Source organism: Caretta caretta, chromosome 20, assembly GCF_965140235.1.
Source record: "Caretta caretta isolate rCarCar2 chromosome 20, rCarCar1.hap1, whole genome shotgun sequence".
NCBI lineage: Eukaryota > Metazoa > Chordata > Testudines > Cheloniidae > Caretta > Caretta caretta.
The window spans coordinates 6,265,099-6,288,297 of record NC_134225.1 but is presented as its reverse complement, the minus strand read 5'-3'; the positions used below and the strand labels follow the sequence as shown (position 1 = coordinate 6,288,297).

At 48.9% G+C, this 23,199-nt stretch overlaps 1 protein-coding gene across 4 annotated transcripts in view; it reads left to right on the top strand.

The window, feature by feature from the left end:
- COL2A1 (collagen type II alpha 1 chain) overlaps positions 1 to 23,199 on the top strand; it is a 63,702-nt gene that overhangs the window by 4,770 nt on the left and 35,733 nt on the right. For all 4 annotated transcript variants that reach the window (XM_048834737.2, XM_048834738.2, XM_075121799.1 and 1 more), the window contains 16 exons: positions 1,117 to 1,133; positions 1,595 to 1,627; positions 1,762 to 1,794; positions 1,886 to 1,939; positions 2,649 to 2,750; positions 4,134 to 4,211; positions 5,020 to 5,064; positions 5,180 to 5,233; positions 9,100 to 9,153; positions 9,368 to 9,421; positions 10,190 to 10,243; positions 10,337 to 10,390; positions 12,067 to 12,111; positions 14,821 to 14,874; positions 20,827 to 20,871; positions 21,761 to 21,814. In XM_048834737.2, coding sequence (XP_048690694.1) covers positions 1,117 to 1,133; positions 1,595 to 1,627; positions 1,762 to 1,794; positions 1,886 to 1,939; positions 2,649 to 2,750; positions 4,134 to 4,211; positions 5,020 to 5,064; positions 5,180 to 5,233; positions 9,100 to 9,153; positions 9,368 to 9,421; positions 10,190 to 10,243; positions 10,337 to 10,390; positions 12,067 to 12,111; positions 14,821 to 14,874; positions 20,827 to 20,871; positions 21,761 to 21,814 — 830 coding nt within the window. The remainder of the gene's footprint in view (positions 1 to 1,116; positions 1,134 to 1,594; positions 1,628 to 1,761; positions 1,795 to 1,885; positions 1,940 to 2,648; positions 2,751 to 4,133; positions 4,212 to 5,019; positions 5,065 to 5,179; positions 5,234 to 9,099; positions 9,154 to 9,367; positions 9,422 to 10,189; positions 10,244 to 10,336; positions 10,391 to 12,066; positions 12,112 to 14,820; positions 14,875 to 20,826; positions 20,872 to 21,760; positions 21,815 to 23,199) is intronic.

Below are 23,199 nucleotides of genomic sequence, written 5' to 3'. Positions count from 1 at the left end.
TGGGATTTTTTTTTTGGTTTGTTTCCTTAGTATTTAACCACTACACCAGGGTCAGAAATTGCAGGGTGAGCTGAGTAGGAATAGCACCTAGAATAAAGGCTCTCTTGCTGTGATATAAAAACATGCCTTCTGGTACTAGCAAAGATCAAAACTCCTTTTCTTTTAATTTTCATACTACCTCCAAAATGACCTTGAGCCCAAGTTATGTAAGAACTCCCAAGTTCAAGGGGGTCATGGGTGGTCCTGAGCATCAAAGGAGAGGCCAGGCCTCCATGTAGGTCAGGGTTCTGTGCCTGGCTTTGTAAAAAAACTCAGTTTCCCTAGCTGAAAAATGGGGATGGGTCACAAAACTCTCCCAGCCTGGGGCATAATTCATTCCCATCTGTGAAGTGTTTTGAGATCCTCAGCTGAGGCCAGTAGCTATTTCAGTGCCACTGTTTCGAAGACCTTCTCTGTTCTAGTTCCGTCAAAAGCAGAAGTTGCCTTTTTTAACCCTTTGCTGATACAGACGACCTTTCCAATGTGCCCCCGTCTTTAATTAGGAAATGCCTTGGAGCCCGCAAGTGTCAGCGAAGGGTTGAGAGCAAATGTTAACATTTTCCCCTGAAATGCAATCATGTTGATTTGGACCTGTGCTGAATGTAGCTTTTAACGTCTGCCTTTTTTGGTCTTTGGCACGCTGGCTTCAGAAGATTTTCCTTGGTTTTGGTGGGTTTTTTTTTTTTAACCTACTTATTTTGTCTGAGTGCATTATTCTTTGGCTGCTTCATAACCATGCCCTGGTCATTTCTGGAAGGGCAAAGTGACGAGCCCACCTGCCATTAGCAATTTCATTAGCAATTTTCGCCACCTGCCATTAGCAATTCGGAAGCCTATTATCCCACGATGCTTTGCATGAAGCCTTGCCTGTATCTGTGAAATGCTGGCCAATTTACCACCCCTCCAGCAGAGCAGTGACAGCAACACTCAGGCAGTTGGTTGTAGAGGAGAAACTGAGGTTACCCCAATCACATCCGTCCCTGGCCTCTTATCCAATGCCTTGTCGTGTGCATCTTTGTGTGCTGAAATGGTGGGTTTCATCATGATGCTGACACTTTCTCTCTCTCATTTCAACAGGGCAACCTGGCCCCAAGGTGAGATCATTGTTAGTATTATTCATCATGACCACCAGCACATTTTCCCTTCTTTGGCCTTTATTACAGTTCCATGGGTGTAGCTTTCCGGATTCTGTTCTCAGTTGACACTGTTGTCAATGAGGAATGACTCCACTGGAAGTGAAACAGAATCAGACTCCAGATAGACACACTAAGTTGTACCATTTTAATTACACCGGCCTAGTTAAAGCGGTGCAACCCGGCAGTGTGGATGCAGTTATATGGGTGCTTATACAGCTACTCATGTGCTTAAAGCGCAGAGCATGCTGAAGTGCTCTGTTCAGTTCTTTGCAGGATTGTGCAGACACACAGGATGGGGATTAGCTGCATTTCTGTGATGGGTCTAGCAGTGGGCTAGGCAGGGGGCGGGATGCATAATCACACACATCAGTTGTGTGCAGAATTGTCAGTGTTCTAATTCCAGCTGTTTTGCATTGCAGGGACAAAAAGGGGAACCCGGTGATATTAAAGATGTAAGTTTTAATCTGAGTTTTCTGCATGTCTTCCATTCATTTATTTCCCATAGGGGCACATAGGGTGCTTTGAGAGAATCCTGTGTGAGCGTCCTTCTCAGCTAAGTTTTCCTATATTTCTCTCTCCCACCCAGGTCGTAGGACCAAGAGGACCACCTGGACCACAGGTGAGGAGCTTACTTTCTCTATCACATCGTTTGAATGTTTGTGGGCAAAACATTGGAGACTACTGAACTCCTCCTGTCTCACCTGTTTCAGGGACCTGCAGGGGAACAAGGACCAAGGGGCGACCATGGGGATAAAGGCGAAAAAGTGAGTTTAAGACAAAATAACCAACACAGAGCAAAAAAACAAAACAAACCAGGGGTTAAAATGCTTCCAAAAGCATCAATGTGGCACATCCCCCTCTTAATATTACTGCCTCTTAACACATGAATAATAGTCTTTCAGATTAAACTGTAATCTCATCGGGGCAGAGAACTTGCCATCTGTGCTGAGGAGGATGTCTAGGGGACTCAGTCATGGACCAGGACCCTATATATCTAAAGCACCATGGTTCCATTATGGTGCTACATTAACAATAACTAAGCTCCATAACAGTGGTATTAATTAATATAATTCATGTGTAAAATGATTAATATGTGCAGTGAGTTGCCTACATTCAGATGAATAAAGCACCACTCTGGATGAATAATAAGGTTGCTCAGTCCTTAATGCCTGGCAATCTGTCACTGATAATAAATTACTATTCATAACGAATGATGTGTGATTAACACACACTGTGGGCCATTGACGTGCCGATGAATAAGGCACCGCTCTCTATTTATAATTATACTTAATGCATAACAATAATGGAGCATATAGAATTCATAATTGATTACAAATAACCAAATGGTAGGGAATTGATAATATACACTATACCTTTTGCATTCCAAGGACTCATGTCACATCAGGGCGCAGACTGCAGTTAGCTTCTCCTGGGTGTCTGTCTGGAGTCACCTTTCTTTTTTGTTCCTTGTAGGGTGCTCCTGGCCCTCGGGGTAGAGATGGCGAACCTGGTACCCCTGGAAACCCCGGGCCCCCAGGGCTCCCGGGTCCCCCAGGGCCCCCTGGGCTTGGCGGAGTGAGTATCCTCAAGTGTTTTTTTTTTTTTTTTTTTTGAACCTTCACATCCAGGACATATGGCTGCACAGACTGATTGAAAGGGCCTTTGGGAGTGTGTCCCGATACTGTATAATTCAGCTGGAGTCACTGATTCAATAGGAATATTTATGTCATTTTAGGGCTCCTATGAAAAATTAAATAACAACATTTTCGATTATTCAGAATGCAAGACTTTTTATCGGCTAACTTGCTTCCTCCCCATTAGTTGTTATTTGTTTTGCAGCTACTGATCCCCGCCCCCCGCTGTTAGACACTGTGCAGACATACAGTAATAAAGGCCTTTATTGCTCTAGCATTTCACTGGCTCACAAGTCAATTTCACCTCTGTCCCTGGTCAGTTTCACTCTAGGGTACCCTTTGCACTAGCCCACAGCTGCAGCCAGTGGGAGCAAACATTGCTTGGAAATATTTAAAGTTTCACTAATGTTCCTAGTCTGTGGCTTTCATGAGGTAGCCCAAGGCTACAAATACCACAAGGGAATCTTTTAGTACTTCACTTCTGTTCCTGGTCAATTTTACTCTGTGATTCCCATGCACTAGCCCAACCCCGCAGTGATTGATGTGTGTGGAGGGGTAGGGGGGCAGGTAGATACAGGTAGGGTGGTGATAGCTTCAAAAAAAAATCCAAGGAAACATTTCTGTTGGGCTTACCTTGTGCAAGACCAAGCTTATTGTTTGATGCAAATTTAACTCAATGGTGCCCCATTGAAAGGCGCATTTTAATTACCCCAAATGCTGTGCACTATATTTAGATTCACTGTGCCTGAGTTTTCTAATCTCCTGGTCTTTCAGATGAATGAATCACTTCAGATTTATAAGGAACTCTTGGGCAGTTTCTTTAAAAAAATAAAAACAACACAGAATGATTTCTCTTGTTGGAAAGTGCCCTTCACTTGTGTCTCTGCTACAAGCAAAACATAATCAGAGCAAATGACGGTACCAAAGTCATTTGGCCTTTTTAAATGATTTTTTCTTATTCTTCAAAGAAATTTCTCCCCTCTAAATATTATCAGATAAAAAGGCTGACCCCGAAGTAATAACCGTGAGGAAATTTAAAATGAAATGTCGGAACATTTTGCATATTTACTGCAAATCGATGTCTAGCAAATAACAAGTCTAAAAAACCTCTTTTTGATTTTTTCTGAGACACGGAAATGGTTGCTTATCAAGTACAGGGTACAGTGCCTAACGGATCCAAATACTTTACCAATATAAATACTTTACCAAAAACTTTAGGATATCAATAGTGATCACTTTGCAGCCTGCATGCCCATTGCATGGCTTGACTGATTATGAAAAAGAATCCCACTCAGATGCGTCTGTGCTTTGGTCTTGTTTGCAGAACTTTGCTGCTCAGATGGCGGCAGGATTCGATGAGAAGGCTGGTGGCGCTCAGTTGGGTGTGATGCAGGGACCTATGGTAAGACAGCTCTCTGCTTCCTTTTAGCAACCGGGACACTATGCGGCCTCTTTCTGGGAGGCCTGATATTTAGGGTTGAAGTTGACAGGAGCTGGGGGTTGCTCAGCAACTTGAAAAATCCGGCCATTAAAACACAGCTCAATATTATCTATGAGCCAGATCCTCAGCTGGTGGAATTCAGCACAGCCCCATCGAAGTCCATGCTGAGTTTCACCCGCCGAGATTTTGTCCCTATCCTCCTAGCCACAACCCACTAAAATTACTATAAAATGGTTGCATAACCAAGGATTTACAAGATGACTTAATTGCCTCGGCTTCTGCTCTGCTTGCCAGGGCATCCCAAGTCACAGGCCAAATTGTTTAAATAGACTCTCCTGGGAGGGAAAGTTATAGAACGTTTTGTTTAGGGGTTGGTCTCTGTAACTTTTGGACCATGGGCTGAGGAATGCATGACAGCAGCTACTGTTCTTCAAGATCCCACAAGATTTCCAGCAGGAAATTTCTGCTCTCCAGCCTTTCTTGGCAAGCAGTAAATGAAAAGCAGGGCTTAGTAAACATGGCTACAGTCCAGGAGAAAGCGTGCTGCCTCCCCCCCGCCCCCTTCCAAGTAGCTTCTAAAGGAAAAATAGTTCTTGGTGGTGTCTCCGGAGGGGCTGAATATAAGAGGGATGATTTCAGAATCCTCTCTTGCTGAGGGGGAAAGATCCTTGTTCTTTATGGGCCATCAGCTGAAACCTCTCGCCCCCTTTCACTTGGCGGGGGGCTTAGAGATTTTCTTAACGACGGTGATTTTTGTTTCCCAATGTAGGGACCTATGGGACCGCGAGGACCTCCAGGACCATCGGGAGCTCCTGTAAGTGCCTGCTCTCTCAGGAGCAATCTGTCTCGTTGGGGGTAAAATAACATAGCGAATATATAGAGCATCATTGTTGAGATGGCTAATGAAGCTCCTTTGCTCTATGTTGCAGGGCCCTCAAGGATTTCAAGGCAACCCTGGAGAGCCTGGGGAACCTGGAACTTCTGTGAGTAACCAGCAGCTTCGCTTTTGGCCAAAGAGGCCGTGACCCGGCACAAATCGACACCTCAGTTACCCATGCAAACGGCCAACACCCCAGCTGCACCCGCAAACGTCCCAGAAACGTGAGCTACATTAGAGCTGCCCTGAGGAATTCCAAAAAGTCTCTCCACCAGGAGACCCCGATGCCAACTTCTCTGAGCAGAAATCACCCTTCTCTGAGTCTCCGCTATGATATCACTGATAATCAAAGCTGGGGTGATAGACTGAGGGAATGCTTAGATTAGACACGTAGGCCGAGATGTTCAAAGGGGCCTAAGAGATTTGGTCACGCAGTCCCAGTATAACTAATGGGGATTGGGCTTCTAATTCCTGGCGGTGGATTTGAAAAATCTCAAGCCTCGGCTTTAGGCACAGGAGGCTGATGATCAATGTGCTGAATAGAAAGGAAACAGAATTAATGGGACAGATTCTGAGCCACACAAAGACCGTGTGCACTGCCCTGGCCATGTAAGGTGCCAATAAAGTGGGTGCACCTTTTGCTCACTCCTACTTTAAGGCTTCTTTGTCTTGCTCAGGTGGTGTAAAGGGGCCTTAGTGCCCATGAGAATCAGGCTCGGTGTGTGTATCTTAGGGGCACATGGTGTGACGAGGGTGTGCTCTGATGCTGCACGCTGGAGGAGCTGCGGGGTTGGTGGCAGTGATGGTGGGGGAGGGGGAGTTGTAAGTCCAGACGCAGTCGATCACTTTGCATGGCAGGATGACAAAAGGACCAAGGGGCTCAGCTTCGATGGTGATGGAGAGACGGGGGGCAAGGATCTAGGAAGCAGGGGAGCTCAGTCGATGTAATATACGTAGAGGTTGGAATTAGGTATTTGATCCTGTGCCTGTCTCACATTGGTTTGGAGAGGCACAATTGGCAAGGCGTGGTTCAATGTGGCTCTGTGCTGATATCACTGTAGCACCTGGGAGCCTGACAGACACTAATGTATGTTATCCTAAAATAGGTAGAGAAAGATAACACCCCATTTTAAAGATAGGGATACTGAGGTACTGGGTTGATTAAGTGGCTTTCCCAAGGCCACCCAGGGAGTCTGTAGCAGAGATGGGAATAGATACCCCCCGCCCCCAGGACGGCTGAGTCCTGGACAAGTGCCCTACCCATGAGACTATCCTTCCTACCTATGACCAAGGGTAATTTATATAATGGGGCACCACAGGCCTTGGTGTTAGATTCGGTCCTGTATAACCTCTACATTAATGGTCTGGGAGGCAAACAGCCCATTAATGTGGCTGGGAGATGAGACTATGGTTGGGAGAGTTGCAAACAACATTCAGGAACGGGAAAAATTTGTGAAGGAGCCCGGATAGACCTGGAAAATAGCAACATAAGATGCAGCGTGGACAAATGCTAATCCATTGGGCGGGGTGGGAACGATCCAAAGGACTACAGTAAAGGATCATCTAATCCATTCCTCACCCTAGCCAGTTCTGGGTCATTCTTTACGCTAACAGGTTTTTTTCCAGTCCTGCCAAGCCGTGGGGCTTCGACTGCTTACCCTGGGAGCGTCCTATAACAGATCTCACTATCAGGACATTTCCCCCCCCTCCGATGTTCCAACCTGTATTTTTCCTCTTGTTCAGTTTCATCCCATCCCTCCTTAGTCCTCGTACAAGCCAACTAAGGGGAGGGAGGAACCGACCACGTTAAAAGAGAGAGAGAGGCATGATAATCAGCCACTTGGACAGGAGTTTGCAATGCAAACAGGGCGAGCAGTTTGGTGCTACATCTGCAGAGGCATCCTAGGGCAGGGAAATTAGAACACTTCTCGAATGCTTCCATACAGGTTCTTAACCTGGGGGTCACAACCCACCCGTCCCTTGCTAAATGCAGGGAGTGGGTGATCTATCCATGGTACTTATCCAACCCCCATCACAGTAGCTTCTGAGCACCTTGCAATCTTGAATGTGTTTATCTTCACAACACCCTATGAGGTAGGGAAGTGGTGTCAATCCCATTTTACGGCTGCGGAACTGAGAACTAAGGCTCAGATCCTCAAAGGTATTTAGTCACCAGACTTCCATTGATTTCCCACCTTTGAGGATTCTGGCCTGAGTGACTTGCCCAGGAAGTCTATGCCAGCCCAAAGCGATGAAACCAGTCCTAGATTAGCACCCTAGCCACTACACCATCCTTCGCTGTGGGGGTGGCTAGCTAGATCCCGGCTCAATGGGGGGAATGGGGGGTATGGAAATAGAAGAGAACCGATGCTCTAGTATGACTTTCCCCAGTTGGGGGCTGAGAGTTATCAGCAAATTGGAGGGAGTTCAAAGAAGATCAGTTGGGTGTAGGTGGTATTGGGTTAAGAGAAATGATTCAAAGAGCTTTGCTGAGCAAGAGCCAAGAAGGAGAGGGAGATAAAAACAGTCTCATGAGTATAGTGGTATTGTTTCTTCTGACTTAGACACTCCATAAGCAGGAGCAGCTGTCCTCCTCAGATCAGCGAGCGCGGACGTCAAATCCACAGCTAGTTTATATCAATGTATCTCCATGGATGCCAACTTTGAGTTACACCACCCGAGGATCGGGCCCATTTAGTTTGCTCCAGGGGGGTTATCCCAAGGAGGAGCAATGAGAGGAAATTAACGAGAGCGTTAGAATTCAGACAAATGTCAGGAGAAACTTCCTGATGGTGAGATGGGTCAGGGGTGGAATCTTCTTCCACGGGCAGGGGTGGGTCTCTGGAAGCTAGGTTACATAAACCCCTAGCAAGTTGGCGCTAAATGGGGTAATGCTACGGGATGGAGTCCAAACTGGGATCAAGGAATATCCATTCCAAGAGGAGCTTGGCTTTAGGCAGGCAGTCTGAGCTGCCGTTTGGAGTCTACAACCTTGCTCTAACAAAACACCTGACAGTGTCTTTAATGGGGAGAACTTCGCTTTTGTGTCCCATCAGAGCACCTTTGGCAACACGGTGCCCCACCATTGGTTCAGTGCTGAGCCCCCTCTTCTGGTTCACTGATCCTGCTTCCCACAGAAGCCATAGCTTTCTTTGGAGGTCTCCCCTCCAGGCCAACACCGCTTAGCCTTTGAGAGCTGCCAAGCTCGCAGCTAGAGGTTTTATTGCTCTGTTTATTGCACCCTGCCCTCCTCACCCAGAGAAGCAGAGGGTATTTGGGAGGAGCCACTCAGCTGCTGTAGATTTCCAGAGAAAGTTTCCAGGTTGTGGCCAGGGCAGTGGGGAGTTAGTTCAGCAAACCCTGACCCTGATATTTCCAGTGCGCAATGTCACCATGTGGCAGTGTGATGTAAACATGATGACAGCATGACACCATCCCAGGCTGGCATAGAGCGCAGGCCGCTTGGGGAAAGTAGCTGGACTTCTCTCTCTTCCCCAGCCTGACTGGCAAATTTCTTCCCTTGCCAGCTTTCTCTGGCCACCTGAATCTGGGGATGGACTCCCAGAGCCCGAGCTTTTCTGAGATGGAGAGTGATGTTGGAGTCAGCCATATGCATGGTCCCAGGGAGGCTGGTTTTAGCTGGGCCCGAACTATTCGGTCTTCTTTGGAAGGGTTAGTGAGCTTCCCCCATAACCCTTTGCCTAGCCCCAGTGCAGAATATTAGGAGTCCCCAACCCACAGCCCCAGCAAAAAGGCAGGTGCCAATGCAAGGATTTGTAGTTCCCCTTTGAGATAACGTTGCCTTTGAAGCCCATTAGCCGAGTTACCTCTTGCCCTGTACTGTGACGACCCCAAACCCCGAGACCCCCTTAATAATATAGATTATTGTGACTCAATTCAAAAAGGTTCTGATTCTCTCTGAATGCCATGCCTGCCTTGCACATGTCACACTCGCTCTGTCTGTCCTTCTAGGGTCCAATGGGTCCCCGAGGGCCTCCCGGACCACCTGGAAAACCCGGTGATGATGTAAGTATTCTGTAGCCACTTGTTTCTTGCAGGGCAGCTTCTGCCAGCCACTGACATCAAAGCTGGTTGGAAGGCAAGCAGCCAGCATGCGAAACGGAATGTATCAATGATCAGAGCAGAGGGTTTTGCCCCCTGGTTCTTGCTACACTGTGCCTCACTCCAAGATCGCTCTGAAGGCAGCTAAGGGATTTTCTTCTCTCTCTTTCTCTCTCAGGGCGAATCAGGCAAACCCGGCAAATCTGGTGAACGCGGATCCCCTGGCCCTCAGGTATAGGGCTCCAGGCTCTGACGTCCAGTATATACCGATGTGTCCCAGAGGCATGGCTGGATGGCAGGAAGGCTGCAGTCACCAGCCCATCAGAGACTCTTGTCTCTTTTGTTATTTAACCAGGAGAAGTTGGGGGAAATGAACCATTAAAACCTAATGATTTTTGCCAAAGAGACATCAGGTTGTTACCACCAGAGAGGGGCTCAGGGCTTCAAAATTCAGACTGAAGGCTAGACTTGGATTTAAGTCCCTGCCCACTAATGATCAGGGACCGTTAGGGACAGTGGGCTTCTGAACTTCCCCAACGTTCACAGCAATTCAGATGCAGGGCTTTGGTTCAAGCCCGTCACAAACAATTTTCTATGGTGTAAATTGGCATAGGTCCCTTGATTTCCACCTGCTGAGGATCTAGCCCTATAGACTACCCTGATCTGGCTCTACATATTACCCATTATGGTCCTATATGTGACCCTGATCTGGCCCTATATGTTACCCTAATTTGGCTTTCTATATTACTCTACATGGCCCTATATATTACTGTAATATGGCGCTATATATATTACCCCATAATCTGATTCTATATGTTAGTCTAATCTGGCCCTATCTGTTACCCTGATCAACAAAGCACAGTAAGAATGCTTTACTTCCTGTTCCTGGAGCTTGTTAACAATATAACATCTGAACATATTTGAGAAACTTGATCCGTTTTTGCCCACTTCTGTATTCCCTGCCTTTCGTTTGGACTGACCCCCGTTTCTTTCGTTTTAGGGGGCTCGAGGCTTCCCAGGAACCCCAGGTCTCCCAGGAGTCAAAGGTCACAGAGTAAGCACGTGTGGTTATGACTTGCACAGCATTGGCTCTTCCCTTTGCTCGAGCTCACTGGGAGAGTAACCGTGACTTTGCTTCTCTCCCTAGGGTTATCCTGGGTTAGACGGCTCCAAAGGAGAAGCAGGAGCTGCAGGTGCTAAGGTGAGGTGTTTAGCCAACAGGATTCCAGTTTCTATCATCTGAAACAAAACTGACCACTGGGAAGTTATTAGTATTGCTAATTATTACATGGATTACGGTAGTAACTAGAGGGAGAAACTCCGAGATCAGGGCCCCATTGGGCTAGGCGCTGGATAAAAACATAGTGAAAGATCGTACCTGCCCTAAGGAGCTCACAGTCTAAATAGAAGCAGAGCCAGTGGGATAAAGGTGCTTGCCCAAGCTCACACAGGAAGGCAGTAGCAGAATCAGGATTTGAACTCAGGTTGGCTGAGTGACTCAGCTAGCTCGGCAAGTGAAGCTGGTGTTCGGCCCAGGTGCTGGGGTGATAGGCCCGGGGTAGAAACCTAGATAGATAATTCGAGGCAGGTTAGACAGAATAGAACAGATAGATGAGAGACCTGGAATCAAGTGGTTGCATCGATATCGATCTTGAGATTAGACAGATAGACGAATATGTCTTTAACTCAAGACCAGATGCCTTCCTGAAAGACGTGCATTAGCCAAACACAAGTTATTGCTGTCAACACAGGGGTAAATGAGTGAAATGTGATTTCCAGGTCAGATTAGATAATCTAATGGTCCCTTCTGGCTTTAAATGCTACGAATCTATGACTCTGTGTATGGGGATAGATATAGATAAACAGATGTGGGTCTTGATATTAGATAAAATTTTAGGTTAGATAGAGGGGGTGTATGGGGATGGTGAGATAGATAGATAGTGTGGGGTGTATGGAGATAGATAGATAGATGTTTATGGGGATGGATGGATAGATAGATAGACAGGGTGTTTGGGGATAGATGATAGATAGAGGGGGTCTCTGGGGGTAGATAGATAGAGGGGGTATATGGGGATAGATGGATAGATAGAAGGGATGTTTGGGGATAGATTATAGATAGAGGGGGTGTATGGGGATGGATAGATAGATAGATGGATAGATAGTATGGGGTGTATGGAGATCGATCGATCGATCTAAGGCCTTTGATCTGGTAAATGCCTCAGTACTAGAGATCAGCTCCGTTCAACCCTAAAAGATGGTGCTGGGAATATGAAATGGGCAGGGCCAATATTAGAAGCAGAGAGAAATGTGACTAGTGCTACCTACTGGTGCTCATTGTCTATCCCTCCCCACTGGCCACGCAGGAAAGCTGTCTCCACAGTCCCGTACCCTGCTTCCACTTTCCCGCTAAGCAACTCCCTTCGCCGCCTCAGTGTCCATGGGCTTCAATGCAGCGTCCGTGTTTCCCTCCAAGGTGGTTCCCATGTATAGCTCTTCTAGTAGTGCCCCACCCCAGCAGTAGCATCTAATCCATCTCCTCCCTAATAGATGCCCCGTAATCCATTTCCATGCCCTGCCCCTTCAGCAGCACCCCCTAGAACATCCCACTCCTCCGGGGAGAATCACCCACCCCCATTCCCACTTTCCAGCAGCGAGAGCTGTTGCTGACAGCTGGCTGTGTATGTCCACCCTCTTTATAGCTATGGATGTGCATGAGGACCCCAATGGTCATTTCGTGGGGATTTCTTTTGCCTGCATGACTCCCCCGTGGGAATCAGTGTGGGTGTTAGCAGCATTGTAGCACTGAGTCTGCCTCTTTATAGGAATTGGGGACAAGGGCAAGATGGGACTTAATTCTCTTTGCCTCTTACATTCTAGGGCGAAGCTGGATCACCTGGTGAGAACGGTTCTCCTGGTCCCATGGTGAGTACGAGCCTCCCCATTATAATTATTTATAGTATAGCAATGCCTGGAGGTGGGCCCATTGTGCTGGGTGCTGTACAAACCTCAGCCGAGGTCAGGGCCCCCTTGTGCCAGGTGCTGTACAAACACAGAGTGTGAGACAGGCCTTGTCCCAAAGAGCTTATGGTCTAAATAGAGAAGACAGACCAAGGGAGGGAATGGTAGTGACTTGCCCAGGATAACCCTCTAATCCTGACATCCCCATACACCTGATGATTCTCTTCGGGTAACTCCGCTCTGATTGCTATTGTCTGTTTGGGCAACCAAATAGCAGATGAAATTTGATGTGGGTAAGTGAAAAGTAATGTACATTGGGAAAAATAATCCCAACTCTACATACCAAATGATGGGGTCTAAATTAGTTGTTACTGTTCAAGAAAGATCTTGGAGTCAATTGGGGTAGTTCTCTGAAAACATCCGCTCGATGGGCAGCAGCCGTCAAAAAAGCGAACAGAATGTAGGGAACCATTAGGAAAAGGATAGGTAATAAAACAGAAAATGCCATAATGCTGCTATAGAAATCCATGGTGTGCCCACACCTTGAATACTGTGTGCAGTTCTGGTCTCCTCATATCAAAAAAGATATATCAGAATTGGAAAAGGTGCAGAGAAGGGCAACAAAAATGATTAGGGGGCTGGAACAGCTTCCACATGAGGGGAGATTAAAAAAACTGGATCTGTTCACCTTAGACAAGAGTCGACTCAGGGGGGATAGGATAGAGGGCTCTGAAACATGAACGGTTAGAAAAAGTGACTAGGGAAGGGTTATTTACCCCTTCACATAACACAAGAACTAGGGGTCTCCCAATGAAATGAATAGGCCGCAGGTTTAAAACAAACAAAAGGAAGTACTTCTTCAAACAATGCACAGTCAACCTGTGGAACTCATTGCCAGGGGATGCCCAAAAATATAACTCGGTTCAAAAAGAATTAGATAAGTTCATGGAGGAAAGGTCCACCAGTGGCTTTTAGCCAAGATGGTCAGGGATGCAACTCCATGCTCTGAGTGTCCTTAAATCTCCAACTGCCAGAAGCTGGGACAGGACGACAGGGGATGGATCAATCAGATTTGCCCTGTTCTGTTTATTCCCCCTGAAGTTTCTGGCACTGGCTGCTGTCACAAGACAAGACACTGGTCTAGATGGACCACTGGTCTGACCCAGTATGGCCGTTCTTATCTTATTATTATTTATCACCTGCTGGGTTCAGCTGAGATCAGGGTCCCCCATAGATAGGTGCTGTATAAACGCAGAGTGAGATAGTCCATGCCCAAAGACCTTAGGCCCAGATTTTTAAAAGTATTTAGCTGTTGCTGCACTCAGCATCCCAATGCCTAAATGATTTAGAAGCCTAAATCTCATTTTTAAAAGGAACTTAGGCACTCAGGAAAAAATCTGGGCCTTACAGTCTAGACAAGAGGGGAAACTGAGGCACTGAGCTGACTTGCCCACGGTTACATGGCAGGCCCAGAAATAGAACCCCGGTGTCCCGATTCCCTAGCCAGTGATCTAGCCACTGGACAAGCCTGCCTCTGTTAATATTTGCATGGATATTTGTAACAATCCTGTGCTGAGAAGGGCAAAGGGCCAGCACCCAAATCTCTTCAGTCCCGCCCAATGTCTCTCGGCATCACAAAAAAGCAGCCCCAAACCAGCTCTCTCTGTCGGCAGGAGCTTTGGCACTCACTAGCCGTGAAGCACATCTGGCTGGTTGAAGCGTTCTCACATCTCAGCCGAAGGGAAGATGTAGGATAGCAGCCAATCGTGCTGCCATAGTCACAACATGAAGGCTGGGTCACGGCCTGATTTTCATTTAGGTTATGGCTCCTTTATGCTGCCATAGATGGCCCCTGGAGGGGATGTCTACACTGGACGCTAAGCCTGGGTGTGTGGGACCCAGTCTTGTGGACTTGGTGTTTCCAAGCCAGTTTGTGAGCGTCTACACTGCATTGTAAACCTGGGTTTATAATCGCTGGACCTGGGTCTCACAGCCGTGCGAATGCATCCACACTGCGCTACAGAGACCTTCAGACTGAGCTCTGCAGCTTGACCTGCATCCACACAGCAAAATGACAGGCCTTGGACCTGAGCCACAGTGGGTCTCGGGCTCTAACCCACACTCCTAGCAGGATCTTGGCACCCAGGTCATGCGTGCTTATCGACCCGAATCAGGCTGACGCGTGTGTGGACGGAAGCAGGGCTTGGGCTCAAACCCGGAGACAGACCCCAGGCTTAAAGTGTAGACATTCTGAGAGCACCCTCTGCACAGGCCAATGTAAAGCTGATGTAAATGCTCTGCACTGGCCCTGCTCCCAGCCCCACAGAATAGGGGCTGAAGTGGGGGATGTGGCTGGAGAACCCTGCATTATGGCTACTGTCAGCTTTCCATGCCAATGGGAGGCAATGGGAAGCAGAGTGAAAGCTAGAGCAACCCCAAGGCTGCTTCAGCTTATACCAGGGGCACACCTCCAGAATACAAGGAGTGCAAAGGGTGCTTTGAAGTGCAGGAACTGAGGATCAGGCTTATCCAGATTTCTTTGATGCACTCATTATAGTTCATTCTGATGTAACTGAAAAGGTGCTAAAAGGTGGAGATTGAGAGCACACAAAAGGTTTGCGATAAGGGGTCTGTAATAAGACAAGCCTCATTATTTTCATTGTTGTTTTTCAGGGGCCCCGTGGTCTCCCAGGTGAAAGAGGACGTCCCGGCCCATCTGGTGCTGCTGTGAGTATTAAAGTTTCCTTCCATACTGCCTGTTTTCCCGGCCCTTGCAGCCAGTTGCTGTGCAATAGGTGTATAACAAACCAGCACAATAATAGTAACTAACCACCATCATTATAATTCCCTGCAACTCCTCCCACACAGCGAAACATCCCCTGCTCCCTCTCAGGGAAGGGATCTGGTCCCTGAGTCGCACAATACCGCTACCGTGGGGAGAGCTAGTCGGGAAATTATTCTTTTTCCCTATGAGAAATTTTGACAAAACAATCATTTTTTTCCTTCCCATCAGAACAATCTCAGGTTATTGTCAAACAGCCCTAAAACCAAAATATTTTGGTTTAAAAATGTTTAGTTGTGGGGGAGGGTTCCCCAAAAATTTGCAAGAAAATGGACGTTTTGGGGGGGAAGTTGCATCCAAAAAATGCCATTTCTCATTGAAAAAACATGGCGGTGGAAAAATTGCAATCAGCAGTAATCATGGGGCCCCTCTTATGCCCTGAATGAGTGGGAAACTCTTTAATACTTTAGACAAGAGAAGAATCCCGGCCAATCCCAGGTCCGAAATAACCAAATATAATCTCCTTCCAAAATGACACTGCCAGCCCCTATTGGCATTACCCAGGTCAGATTTCCAAAGTGTTCAGCTCCCATTTTTAGCCAGCAAAACAAGCGGCTAGTTTCTGACAAGACCCAAGCACGCTGGTTGCATGTTCGTTACCGAGCCCTCTTGAAAATCTGGCGTGACCCCGTTCCTCCATTTGTATCACTTCCTTGCAAAGAACCCCCCCTTTTGATTGGTTATTCATCTTTAAGTCCCGCCCTCCAGTTAATTACTCAATTTAGCCACGCCTCCATGTGGTTGTCATGGCGAAATTCCACAAAGAGGCAACATGGACGTTCCAAGCAAGAAAAAAATATGTATGTATTTAAGTTGTTCTGATTTGTTGGGAGGTTCTGCAGAAAGCGAAAGACGATGCTAACAGTGAGAGCACGTTGGAATTCAATGGCTTCTGCTGTTACCAATTTCGTTGCCAATGCTATAGATTGTAGGGTAAAATTTTCAAAGGTGCCTAGGGGATTTGGGAGCTGAAATCCTTTCTTTTCACGAGTCACCGAGGTGCTTAGGAGCCTCTGTCTCCTTGAAAATCAATGGGATTTGGGTGCCTCTTGGTAAAATTTTCAAAGGGTCCCAAGTGATTTAGAAGCATACGTCACATGGGAGCTTAAGTCCCATTTTCAAAAGTGATGTAGATGCTTTTGGAGCCCAAGTTCTATTGGAAGTTGGTGGGATTTAGGCTCCTAAGTGCCTAAATCACTCCAGAAAATGGAACTTAGGCTCCTAAGTCACTGAGGTGCTTTGGACATTTTTATCTTTAGTCTTTAGCTCTCATTATCTACTCAGATAACATATGCGGATGTGTCCACTGAATAAGGGACTACCACAGGCATCCCTCTAGAGCAGGGGTGGGCAAACTTTTTGGCCTGAGAGCCACATCGGGGAATAGCAATTGTACTGCGGGCCATGAATGCTCGCAAAATTGGGGCTGGGGTCCAGGAGGGGGTTGAGGGCTCTGGTTGGGGGTATGGCCTGGGGTAGGGGGAGAGGCTCAGGGGTGCAGCTCCAAGCGGCGCTTACCTCAAGTGGCTTCTGGAAACAGTGGCATGTCCCTTCTCCGGCTCCTCTGCGGGGAGCGGACCCCGACCCTCGGAGCGGGGCCATGCTGCGGCTTCCAGGAGCTGCGGGGTGTGGCCCCCGACCCGGCACCCCGGCTGGAGCTGGGCTGAGCCTTGTGGTGTGGCCCCCAACCCGGCTCCCTGTCGGGAGCTCGCGGGCCGGCTTAAAACGGTTCACGGGCCAGATTTGCCAACAGCTGGCTGGCCTGACTCCCTCCCAGGGCATGGTTTCTCTCTGGTCTCAGGCAATCCACTGGTGAATTTCCACCCCCTTCTGGCAGCTTGGGGCTGTGCAAATGTTAAGGACAATCCTGTTGCAAGGATCTGTCCTGGCAGAGACCAGTTTACAGCAGGGAGGGAAGACTGTGGTCCGTAGGCGAGCGATGAGTGTGGTCTCTGTGCAGTGCTTTGCCCCATGAATCATGCTGTCCTGCGGTGAGTTGCATCCCACTGCTTGCTTTGCCTGTTTGCTGTGCTGCAGCTGGGTTCAGGCCGCCTAGTGAAGGCTTGTGCTGCATTGCATCGGATCGTATTGCAGCGGGCAGCGTGTTGCATTGGCCTTCCTGCCTCACAGTGACCCGAACTAGGCTGCAAGGGCCGCAGGAGAGAGCGCTGAGACGTGCACTGGACTGCAGAAATTAGAGTTCATCGGGCTGCATCTGGCTGCAGGATTGAGTGCAGGGGCGTGCATCAGGCTGCAGGAATCAGCGGCGGAGCCTGCATCGTGCTATGCCGTGAGGTGCAGGAAGTAGTGCAGGGACATGCAGTGGGCTGCAGGAGTCAGCGCAGGGCTCTGCATCGTGCTGCCGTGAGGTGCAGGAGTCAGAGTAGCGACATGCTTGGGAAGCACCTTGCTGCACAACCGTATAGTGGCAGATTGTGTCGGGCCTCCCGGTTTGCAACAACAAGATGCTTTGGGTTGCCTCAGGCTGCGTGGGCTTCACCCAAGCGACTCTCGTTAGATTGCAATGAGCTGAATGTCCTTCAGAGCCACATAAGCTGGCTTTTTCTATGGGCCTCAGAGCTTATGCACCCAAGTCCCATTAAAAGCCGCTGCAAGATAGGCCCCTAACACCCCTCAGGCGTGGGTAACTCTGCCCTGGCTCCACGGCAGGCTTGGGAGCTGCTAATGAGCTCTCCCAATGCTTCAGCTCCTTGCCGTGCACCGTGTCTGGCTGACATGTCTGACCCTGACATCTCCCCGGGCACCTGACATAGGCCCCCTGCTTGCCGCCTACAGGGAGGGGCTGTCTTCTTCAAGGTCATGGGTATATTGTGCAAGGTGGAGCGGAGCCCTGCCTGGGGTATGCAATTAGGGTGAAACTCAGCCCTGGGCAGGGGGTCAGGCCTAGACGCCCCGCGAAGCCGTGGGAAGCTGTACAGCACGCTGGCCTTCTGCACTGAGCTCTCATCCGAGTGCATGGCTCATCGGAGAGACTGTAATGCTCAATCGCCGGCCCTGTCCACGTCGCGAAGGCGCTCCCTGGAGCGACGGAAGGGTTTTTTCCCATCCATGTAGGTAATCCAACTCTGTGAGAAGCGGTAGCTAGGTTGACGGAAGAATTCTGCATAGTTAGGAAACGTTTAGGGACAGGCCCGCGGTGCGGTGCTTATCAAAACCCAGTACAGGAGCTCTCGAGTTGGATAGAAAAACGGGAGGTACAGGTGCTCTGTGTATTACTTAGCAGTTCTGAGTGTTGCACAAGAAATCAGTAGGTACCGGCGCTCGGTGCGGTGCTCAACAAAGCTGTAGGTACAGGCATTTGGTGTGTTGCTTAGCAAAGCTGCAGATACAGGCGCTTTCTGTGTCGCACGGAAGAGCCGTAGCGACAGGCGATCTGGGCACTGCTAAGCAAAGCTGTCGGTTCAGGCGCTCAGTGCAGTACCCGGTAGGCCTGTCGTGCCTGGACACGTTTCCTACATTTTCTCATAAGTCCCCAGGGCTTCCAGCTGTCAGCTGCTAACATAGTGAAGCATAAAATCCCCCCGCCCCATTCGCTGAGCCCATGAAAGCCCCTGGAATGGCTGGGAAGTTCAGCAAGAAATTTTGGCCCCATCCCCGATTCCTGCAAGGCGTCTGCTGAGTGCCTTGAAGCCGATGAAGAGCCAGGGAAGATACTTTGGTATCATACCGATAAGGGTGGGTGAACATGGTGAGGCCCTGCCGTCCCCCTGATAGCCCCAGCCCAATGGGAGTTAAGTGCCTAAATACTTTTGAGGACTTGGGCCAAAGTTTCCCTGAGGGCAGCTGCCTCCTGGCGGGCCACATGCATCTTTGAAACAGCTGTTTCTGGCATCTGTTAGTGTCAAAGTTACACCAAGGTCTGTAACGTAAACCATCCAAGCATCGCCAGTCCGGACTGGTGTGGAATTCAGCATCAGTGTGAACCGAGACTTTGGAACCCAGGACACAGCTCGGACCGCGTCAGCCTTCGCTGACAATCTCTGTGTTGCCAACTCTGGCAATTTCATTGTGATATTTGGTGGTTTTCTGAAAGCCCCAGCTCCTGGAGTCATGGGAATATGGGAGAATCTCAGCTTTCACTTAAAAAAACCCAGCAAGATTCTAGCCAGCATGCATTCTCTAGTTGCAGAGAAAAGCTTAGAAACGTGATCCCATTGCAAAATAAACTGGAAGACAAAGAAAAAGACCCAGAATTCATAATTTTTAAGCCAATCTCTTATTTTTGAGGCCTGACTCGACCGTTCAATGTTTAGGGCTGGCAATTCTAGATCCTTAGTGGTTTTGGTTTGCTACATCTACAGACCCACAGAGCCAGACTGGAAAGAGCTACTTGGGTCCCAGATCTGCAGTCCAGTCCCCAGCCCCCAGCTAACACAGGGATGTTTTTCACAATAAAGGGCTTTGTCCAGCCCAGGGCTCCTCCTGCTTCTCCTGGGAGTTCGCTCCGTGGCCTAATAAAGCAGATCTAAGTCTGAAGAAATGTTTCCTGGCATTGCAGGCTTTCATCTCATTTCCTCCTTATGCCCCCTTTCCTCTGGGTAATGAATTCCTCACGGCAAGGCTTCGCGGATACTTTTTCAGCTGTCTGTTTAAGCACAGCATGGCTGCTACCCAGACACATCAAAAGCCCGATTCCGCTCTCATGCACCCTGGTGTCAAGCCATCAGCGGCAGTGGACTTCCTCCAAGATCAGGATGACTCCCCTTTACTGATCCCCTGGAGCGTGTATGGCGCTTTCTCAGCTGCTGCCTGGTGCAGGAAAGGAACGATGGCTGCTCACTTGTGGACTAGTGGCTTGCAGGGGGTTGCTGAAATCCATGCTCAGTCAAGCCCTGTTTGAGGCAGATGGGCTGGATGCTGAAAATCAGGAGTCATTCTACAGAAGTCAGTGGAGTGACTCCAGTGTGCAAACAGTGGTCGAGGCGAAACCAGAATCAGGCCCTTTTAATGTAAAAGAGCAACTGCAAATCCTCAGCTGGTGTAAAGTGGTGCGTCTCCATTGCCTTGGATGGAACTACAGCTGATTTACACGAGCTGGGCATCTGGTCCACGGACTTCAATGGAGCGGTGTTAACTGACACCATCTAAGGAACTGGCCCCACTGACTTCTGCTCCATATTTAGAATACACTGGTAAAGGAAGGTATGTTTTGCCGGTGGGAGCTCCTACACGGCGCCTCCTAGGGGCTGTAGCTTAGTATGCCAGCCCATGTGGAGACAATGACAATACCTATACTATCCTCGCTGCATGAATTCAGCAGCCCCCAGTGGCTTGCAAAAATCCCTCCTGCTTTCTGCATCTGCCCTCAGAGTTTTAACTGGAAAGGAGTCACAGCCCGTCACCACCCTTCTTTTAAAACCTAAAGGGCCAGATTCAGCCCTGCTCCATTTAAACCGACGGATTGACACTAGAGGTGAATTTGGCTTAGGAACTTGTGCGGCTCGTTGGCTCACCCCTTCCCCCTTTGTGCTGACATCCCCTTTAGATTGTCCAGCAGAGTAATGCGACGCTGGTTGCTGTCACCTTCTTATTACAAAGGACCCAGCTGAGATCAGGGCCCCACCGTGCTGGGTGCTGTATAAGCATATAGCAAGAGACACTCCTTGCCCCCAAAGAGCTAACTATCTACACAGAAAAAAGAAAAGATCAAGGGGAAATGGCTGGCCCAAGGTTACTGGCAGAGCTGAGGACAAAATCCAGGTCTCCTGAGTCCCAGTCTACTGCACTACCCACTAGACCACACTGTCTTACCTGTTAGCTAGTCACACGTCGTGTCACTTATTAAGGAGGCTCTCTCTTTTGCCTTGCTTCCACAGGGTGCTCGTGGCAATGACGGTCTCCCTGGCCCAGCTGGCCCCCCTGTAAGTACTTTGTTTTCTGTATATTACGTCTTCTAAAATTACAGTCTTTGCACAGGACAGTTTTGCTGAAAACTGTCTCGACGGTGTGTGTTTTAGAGGGTTGGAAATATTTTTTTAAAATGGGCCCCGGCCCGAGTACCCTGGGCTCCCTCCACATCACATTCTAAGCGCAGGAGTTCTAGTTATTATTTATTGTGTGTAGCACCTCTCAGGCCCAGTCCCGGCCCCAGGGCCCCGTTGTGCCAGGCACTGTACAGACACAGAACGAAACACCGGGACCTGTCCCGAAGAGATCACCCGCCCCCAATAAGACTGAAAACATCACACACACGCACTCCCTCCAGCAATTGCCCACCCCCTCTTTTCCCCAGCAGAGTAGAGGATTTGGATGGTATCCCCTTAAATAGCTAGTGAGCCTCACCGTGTTCTGTGCGGTTCCCCAGCAATGTGTGCATGTGAGCTATACGATGAGAGCCCCCTATGACAGTTCCCCCACCGGGAGATAGTCACTAGTCTGGGCACTTGTTCTGGTAAGGAGTAGGGACTGATTGCCGCTAGCCCTGGGCTGGTGCGTACCCCATGTCTGGCACACTTCCTTTGGCAGTGCCCCTGCGAGATCCACCTGTCTAGACCATGCAACTGAGCTGTCCCGAGTCCCTCTAGTGGCCTATACTCGTCCCCTGGAGCTCCCGCCTTGTGGGCCCTCTGGTTTAGATTTTAACCCTCTGGGGACCATGCGACACTCCCCCCCTCCCCACGCGATAAGGAGCTTACGTGGGCTTCAATCCACGCACCGTCCCCAAATGGCTGCGTCCTGCCTGATCTTTGAATTTGGACTTTGCTGCTCTTCCTTGAGGGACGACTCTAACTTCTGTTTCTCTCCGCCCAGGGACCCGTCGGCCCCTCCGGAGCTCCTGGATTCCCTGGCGGCCCAGGCTCTAAGGTAGGTGATGAGTCTCCGGCAGACACTTCTCACGTAGCTGAGTGGGGAGCCAGCCAGAAATGCCCTCCCCTGGCCTTTTTGCAAGCATCAGTGAAAATCCACTGAGCGCTTCAGTTCCTCCGCTCACCTCCAGCCTGACATGTATTTTCAGGGTCACCTGCTGGAGCAGCGAGCAAAGATGGGATGAGAAGGAGTGAGTGTGAAAGGAGAGACAGAGAGAGAGAAAGAAAAGAAAGAATGGGAGGAGAGTGAATGACAGAAAGAATAAAGGAGAAAGAGAGAGATAAGATGGGGGGAAATGTCAGAAAGAAGGGAAGGAAGAGTGAGAAGAGAGGAAGAATGGGAAAAGAAAGGGAAAAAGAAAGAAAAAATGGAAGAGAAACTGAATGAAAAAGAAAGAATGAATGAGAAAACAGATAAAGAAACAGAGAGAAAGAAATGGAAAAAGAAGGAGAAAAAGAGGAAGAAGAAAGAGTGGGAGAGAGAGAGATAAGGAGAGGGAGCAAGAGAAAGAGAAGAAGAAAAAACAGAGCGAGGGAGAGAAAAAGGGCAGGTGACTCCAGGGAGTAAACAGGGCTGCCCCAGGGGGTTGGCCCTGAAAAATTTTGAGTGCTCTGGCCCCGAACCAGGAGAACACGCACTTTGCTTTAGGCACGTGCGGCAATCCCATTAATGTCAACGGGACACATTCACGGGTTTATCCTTAATCTTGTGTTTAACGGCTTTGCTGGCTCAGGATTGAGCCCCTGGTTAAACAAATAAAAAGTCAATAAAACCAGGCCTCGGGGCAAAGCATCCAGCTGAAAAATGACCACCCAGAGGGCCAGGACAATCTGAAAAGAGGCAGCCCCCACCCCCACCAGATTTCCCAATGCCACCTCCATCCAGTCCAGGGGGCACCCCCATAAGTCCTATCTCTTCCCCCCACATGTCCCAGCCTGGTGATTTCTTTAATCAGATGCATGGGAGGCCTGTAAGATCAGCAAGGAGGAGAGATATCTAGAGGGATATTTCCCTGGGAATCCCCCCTGCAGGAGTCTGGCTGGGAGGCATGTGGCATTTGGCTCCTGGCTGCTATTCTCTCAGCTGGTTTCCCCAGTTACCAGACAGCACAGGGCACCATGGAGATGCGGTCGTGGAGAGGCAGACAATGGCACTTCAGTAATAATCATCCTCATTATGAGCAGCAGAAGCGTGGGCTCGTTGGAGGAGATTGAAAGACACATGATCTCCCCCTCCCTGATGCAGCTGGGGGGCGGATGAGAGCAGTGAGCTGCGTTTGAAGTTTCATATTCAGCGCCCGGGTCTTTTAATCCCAAGAGGAGAGAATTTATTGAAAAAGCAATAAATCCCCAAGTAAAGACAAAGCCGCCACGGCGGGTTGG